This window comes from Corvus brachyrhynchos, unplaced genomic scaffold, assembly GCF_000691975.1.
Source record: "Corvus brachyrhynchos isolate BGI_N302 unplaced genomic scaffold, ASM69197v1 scaffold72, whole genome shotgun sequence".
Taxonomy (NCBI): domain Eukaryota; kingdom Metazoa; phylum Chordata; class Aves; order Passeriformes; family Corvidae; genus Corvus; species Corvus brachyrhynchos.
The window spans coordinates 241,773-248,639 of NW_008236763.1; the positions used below are offsets into that span (position 1 = coordinate 241,773).

General features: G+C 41.4%; 1 protein-coding gene across 2 annotated transcripts in view; it reads right to left on the bottom strand.

The window, feature by feature from the left end:
• The window catches only part of LOC103625334 (bile acid receptor), an 11,350-nt gene extending 4,483 nt beyond the window's left edge, over window positions 1-6,867 (bottom strand). Inside the window, exons 1-3 of one of the 2 annotated variants that reach the window (XM_017727174.1) lie at window positions 6,595-6,865; window positions 2,128-2,254; window positions 616-972 (exon numbers count right to left, since the gene is read on the bottom strand). In XM_017727174.1, the coding sequence (XP_017582663.1) occupies window positions 616-972; window positions 2,128-2,218 (448 nt within the window). In that variant the 5' untranslated portion in view covers window positions 2,219-2,254; window positions 6,595-6,865. Of the gene's footprint in view, window positions 1-615; window positions 973-2,127; window positions 2,255-6,594 lie in introns of both variants that reach the window. The other variant, XM_017727173.1, reaches the window with a different exon arrangement.

The window sequence follows — 6,867 nt, forward strand, 5'->3', positions numbered from 1 at the left end:
AATCCCTCCCTGTGCATCCCTGAGAGTGTTGTCCAAACACTCCTGGAGCTCTGGCAGCCCTGGGGCTGTGCCCATTCTCTGGAGAGCCTGGGCAGTGCCCAGCACCCTCTGGGGGAAGAACCTTTCCCTGATACCCAACCTAAACCTCCCTGACACAGCTCTGGCTGCTCCCTTGAGTCTTGTGCCTGGTCACAGAGAGCAAAGATCAGAGCTGCCCCTTATGAGACTGCTCCCATACAAACAAGTTAAAATATAATTAGCAAGTAATTACTACTTGCTTTTATTCGATTTTAATAATAAGTAAAATTAATAATACTGGAGTAAATCTCTAAGAAATGTTCATGAGAAAACCAGCGCCTGCTTACACTGACACTGTTCTAGCCAGTCATCAATGCAAAAATGAGATGCTTAAAGTTCTCATATTAAATACAGACTGTGAAAATATTCCTTCAAAGAATGTTATAAAAATGTGTATCTGGAGTAAGCGTGTTAGATAAGGGGTTCATTAGATAAATTAAAAGCCACTGTAGAAACACCAGCACAAAACCCAGCCAAATCTGTTTGCCCCAATCCCAGCTGTGGAAGGTTGCGCTGAGGCCCTGTGTCCTTGCTCACCTTTGCAGCCCTCGCAGGTCAGTGCGTTGTAGTGGTACCCCGAAGCCTTGTCCCCACACACCACACACAGCTCCTCCTGTCCCTTCAGCCTCACCGAGTGGTTTAACCTGGGCCTCTTTAGCCCCTGGTACCCCCCATCCTCCACGTGGGGAGCCAGGAAGGGGCCTTTGCTGAGCTCGCAGCTGCTGCCGACACAGGGCCCGTCAGGGTACGGGGGATCCAGGCTGTAGGAGCCGTATGGGGATGGGGCAGGCTGGGACTGCAGGGCTGGAACTGGGACTGCTGAGTACTGGCAGTAAGGGGCAGCCTGGAAATCCGGGTCCTGCAGCTGGTAGTTGATGTGCTCTGGTAAAACATCTGTGATGGGGGAAATCGAAAGTGGAATAAAAGCCTGGAGAATATCTCTGGCTGCTCCAAAGTTTAAAAACGTTTTGTAGCTTTAGTAACATAAATATTAGAGGAACACATTTTCAGAAGGGAAATCTGACACATTCTATTTAAATGTGCCACCTGTAATGTTCTTAAGTGAAATCTTAAATGTAGCAAAAATGGCTCAGTAACGGCTTGAGCAATATCGTGTGGGTGCCACTGGATTAGTGTTAGTAGATAATTAAATATCACTTGTCATCTGATGGCACAGCAGCCTTCAGATCTTACTCTTGAGGGTTGTTTTTATTAGTCATCCACACTACAGTCAAATATCTTCCATAAGTGAATTTTTTAATGAGTGAAGTGTTTGTTACTGATAGATATCTCAGGCACTATTTTGAAAATGGGGTCTGAGAAAAATGGTGTAGATAGTAGAGAGTACTGAAAATTACTGTGACAGGAGTCTTAAAGTTGAACTTCAGAGGAGTAAAAAGCAGAGACTTGTTTTATTTAGTATTTTCCCACACATGTGTCTTTATAGTTATGAGATTTTAGTTTAGTAAAATGTAGGTACAGAATTACAAAGAGAATTTCTTCCTGCCTGTCTATTGAGTTTTAATTTTATCCAGCCTCCCTTAAATACACACAGCTATACCAAAGAAAGCCTGTGCCACATGCATCACGTTTCATTCTTCCTTTGGGATTATTAAAATCTCTATAAAAACAAATTGGAAAGGTTTTTAAAAACAGTTTGGAGTTTTTTTTTCCTTTTAGTGGGCTTTGGGTCCTGCCTTTAGTCTTCCAGAATCAAATTAGTTATTGCAATTATAGTTACATAAGATATAGAACAGGCATTATCTATTTATAATGCACCTGGAATACTGTAATAAAACCTGTGTCTTCTCCATGCAAGTCAAAGGGAGACAGCACTGGGAATGTTTATATGGAATGCTCAGTCAAAATAATCACATTGTGCTCAAAAGTCTGTATGAGCACACAGTAATAGATTTCAATACACTTTCAGTGCGAGCTTGGTAAGAGCTTTCAAGTGCTTTAAAGATCAATTAAAATGAAGGAAAAAAAAATATTCCCACAGGTGTTCATTTTCCCGTATTTCCAGAGTACAAAACTTGCTTTACTCACCATAGTACTGGATGGGCTCGGGAAGGCCGTACCCGTCAGGGATGGTGACAAATGTGTTGGCCATGTTCTGCTCCCAGCTGCACTGCTTCATTCACTCTACTGGGGGGATCAGCCTTTAAATGGCAACCTGGAGGAAGGGGAAAGGAAGAGAAACATCCCATGGGAAAGAATTATTGGGTAGGGTTAGACACAAAGCTCAAACTAGAAAACTCCAGAATAGGGGAGAGTTTTCAGATCATAAGAAAATCAGATGTCTGTGTGAAGTCACATAGCACCCTCAGCAAGGCTACAAAATGTTTGAGTGTCCTGATATTACAGGTTCAGGGTAAAACTCTTTCCTAAATTTCCAAGTTATAATTAGAAATGTTTTGCTCTGAGTTTTACACAAAACCATGTGGGGGAATTGGACTAATCACTGGTAAATTCTCTAGTTCAGAGAAGGTTAAAAGGAGCTTCACTGGGTAGAATAAACTTGCTTTGAGCATGGATTAGAGCATTTGCTCTAGTGTGCATGTGAGACTGTTCTGTTTGTGCACAAAGATGGGCTTTTAATGAGTTTATTTCATTCACTTTTTATGCACAGTTGAAGCAAGGAAAATAGAATGGAAAGGCCAACATGGAATATCTGTTCTTTGTCATTTAAGTACTCATTTATGCAGTAAAAGTCAACTTTGCCTTGCTTAAGTACTGCCTGAATTACACTTCCTGTGTTCCTTTAACAGTGTAAAGTATGCAGTGAAGACCAAAAATACCGATTTCCTATAGGATGTGCTGTCTCTAAAGAGCCTTTCACTGTCCCTTGGTCTTTGAAGGAGCCTGGACTCCTGGCTGGATTTGTTGACATTCCCAGTAACAAAGTGCACTGAGAGCTCACAGTGACACAGTGAGAAGAGCTGCTGTGCTTGGAGTTCAAAAGTTACCTCATTTTTCAGTAGTTTGAATTATAAATTCAAATTTAGAGAGAGGTTCTGAAAATGTGTGCTCTAAAATCTCTTAAAAGAGTTTTAGGAAAAAAAAAGTCAGTATGGACAGTGGCACAAGCTGGGTTTGAGTTTACATACCTACAGCAAACCTCTGGTATTGCTTAGAATTGAGTAACAGAGTAGCCATTAGAGAAATAAGTAGGAATATTTTCCTTGCCCCCTTGCCCCTCTGCATGTGTGGGATGTGGCCATAGGTTCAACTTCTGCTGAGCCAAAGGGCTGTAAGAGACAATTTGCCCATGAACCACTCAGAGGCTTTCCCTGAGCAGACAGGAAGGATAGAAAAGATGAAAAAGGCATGGAAGTGTTTGGAAAATACAGCAAATCCAACTGGTATTCTGCAATGGGATTCTCTGCAGAATTTACAGCAAGCTGGGTTTAAAGATCTTCCCTGAAGGACTCAAAAGGTGGGGTTTGTGCTATACCTGTACCTTGCTGCAGCTGAGACAATGAATGGATCACCCCAGGGAATCTGAAGTCCTGATCGGAAAAAAACCACATCTCTTCCCCCAAACTGGACAGAGCTTTGGGGCTGACCACTTTCGCTTCATGTTGTCAGCAGAAGGTGAAAGGATGCAGTGAAGCTGGAATGCTGGGGGTTTGTTATCTCTGCTAGTAAATATTTGTTTGAGAGAAAAATGAGTCACTGAATCATGAGGTCTTATCAGTTAGATCAATTTGGCCTGGGCAAAGTCTACATTTTTTCCCAAAAATGTGTGTTTGCTGAAGAAATGTGTTTCTGAATTCCAGTGGATTCTTTAAATAAAAACCATAATTGAGTAGTAGATTAAAAAAAAGATACACTGATCCAGTCTAATAAAAACAGTATATTGGGAGTTTGAAGTACCAAATGTAAGGCGGTTGATTGCTTAAACATTTTAAATCTTGGAAGCAGATTTTCCTTAGGCAAAGTTTCCTCAGCTTAGATATTGTATGAGAAAGCATTTAGCCCTTCTTACCGATTTTTATGGCCAATAACAGTAACTAGGTGCAACTACGAAATTTCCAGCTTAGACTGAGACTTTGTAAACTGAAATCTTAAATTAAGAGGATGTTAGAACAGCGTGAATAGTAAGTCCAACGGTTACCTGAGGAATGCTCTACTGTCTTTGAATTAGACTTATGCGTGAACATTAAGAGTTTCATTTTCTGACATTTGAGAATTTAGTGTTGGCAAGCTTGTTCTTCTGATAAAACAAAGCATTGGGCTCTTTAAAGCAAAAAAGAAAAAAAAAAAAGAAAGAATAGAATAAGATATGTAAGGAAGGAACTTCATTTCCTAGGCCAGGCAAGTTTTGATTATTTATGAGTGACTGTGAGAGTTGTGTGTTCCAACCTTTGCCTCACCCCTGGTGAGTGAGGCAGCAGCAGGGAGGCCTCCTCCAAACTGCAGCAGTCCCTGGGATTCCGTGATCCATGTGCTGCTCTCCCCAAGGTTCTGTAGCCATCCCAAACCCCTCACGGGACTGAGCCGTGACCTGCGGGACATTTCCCCAGCCCTCACAGATGCTCGTTAACCCTGTGCCAGCCAAGGGAATTCTGCACGTGCCCAGCACAGTGAAGCTGCTGACAGAAGGTACCAGACATGCCCAGGTGTAATGTCCAAAACAGGAACTGGGACAAAGTTGAAATAAGATTGGAGTAACAGGTTCGGATGTTTGGGGCAGTTGCAGCCATGCCATTCCCAAAACAAAATGGTTTGTGCCCATTTTTCTCTTTTCCATGTGTTCCCGATATAACCACACGTTTGTGCATGAGTGCTTTAAAAGGAAGCAAAAATCTAAATACATTCCCAGAGAGGATGCATAAAGGTCTTTAGCCTAAAAAGTGGAAATAACTGGGAACAAAAGATGAATTTTTAAATTACTTGTTTTGTAGAATCCCAAGCAGAAACACACATAGGGTGGGAGTCTTCAGTCCTCACTCACGCACACTGAGCTGACAGAAAATGTCATCTGCGTAAAGCACACGCTGTTCCTGCTTTTCCTTCTTTCACTGGGCATTTTCACAGTGAAATCCTGACCAGGTGGGGAGAATGGTGTTTTTTGGAAGAGGAAGAGGTGACTTACACTCAAGGTGGCTTAAGCATGTTTGAAAATGTTGTGCTTTTATAGGCTTAGTTTTGCCAGCCCTCATCTTCTGAACTACAAACGTTCAGTATAAAGCAGAACGTGTTGATTCAAGGGCTTGGTTATCCATCAAATGCAGGAATTTAGTTCTTAGTCCCAACTGAAAGACTTGACAATTTATCAAAAATGGAATCCACTAAAGAAAAAAAAAGCCATTGATTGATAAAAGTAAAGTAGAACTGTAAACGTACACATTCAGACTAGAATATGAACTGTACCTCTATTTATTGCTATTTATGGTGAAAGATGTGGGGTTTATCATTTTTATTGCTATAAAACCCCATATCATAAAGCAACATATCATCAACTTATCAAATTTATTGTGATACAAAACATCCTTCATGGAGCAGGGACACAGGGAACCCTTTCAGAGGTCGGTACTGACAGTGCTTTAGCTGCTATCGTAAATATTTTGACAGTTGAGTCATGGGGAAATTTTTTGTTTACAGGGAATTTTAGGAACTCGAGCTGAAGGTCTTCACCATCTAGCACACCTTGGGGCACATTAACAGTCACGTAGTGGAACTCAGAGCACGTTTCAGGCTTGGGTTTAATCACTGTACTTTGCTTGCTGCTGGAAGGCAAAGCTTATTTTTTTTAATTTGCAAAAATTTAAACCAAAAACTGAACAAAAAATGAACTGAGCATAATCAGTACCAAGTAGGTGTGATGCCAGCTGATCTATTCAATTTCACTCAAGCAATTCAGTAATCACTGCTTAATTAAAGAATGATTTTGCAGGGGAAATTGTAGGATCACTTGATTGATCCTGTATGCAGCTTACATGCATCATTAAGGGTTTTTCTGTTCCTCTTGGTTTTAATGTGCCAAGAAGCTCCCCAAAGCTGCTCTTTGAAGAAATTCCACTTCTCTTCTTATTAAATGTGTTCCTTCCAGGTCATATAATAACCATAATAGGAACTGGCTCATTTCACCAATGGACTGTGTTGCAATTCTCTTGAAATTTTCCTTTGGAATTGTTATTTTGTGAATAATTACTTCAAAAGCATAACTTTTATACATTGTAAAATAAGAGGTTAGAGATTGTTTGAAACTCAAAGCTTTCTGGGCACTTTTGGGAAGAGAAACAAATAATTGAATTTAAAAGTTGTTTTTCCTCACTCTGTGTGTCAAATGAAGTTCTGTTGGAACAGATCCTTGGCTGTAGAATACCAGATTTAAAACTGCATGTCTTCCGTTTTCATTTAGTCAGATGATTAAAAAAAAAGAGGAAAAAAGGAGGTAAAGAAGAAAAAAGCCCAATGCCTGGAATATTTTCACATGGCAAATTGATGTATGGCTTGAGCACCAATTTATAACCCCAGAGCATGCAGAGAAGGAAATTAAATACTCACGGTGGTTGCAGGGAGCTCCTCTCTGCCAGCACAGAGTCCGTCGGGCTGCAGTGCCGGTCCCAGCTCTGCTCCAGCTGGAGCAAAGCAGGCCTTTCCCTATTTATCAGTTTGTGTGCACACCCCGGGCTCCAGACACTCGGCAGAGCAACGCTGCGGCTCCGAGACACGAACTTCCCACACAGCTCCTCTGGGGTCGGAGCAAGGGCAGCTGCGAGCCCACATAAATCAAATCAGAACTGGGTCATCAGGGACAGAGGCTATGGGGACCCTCAC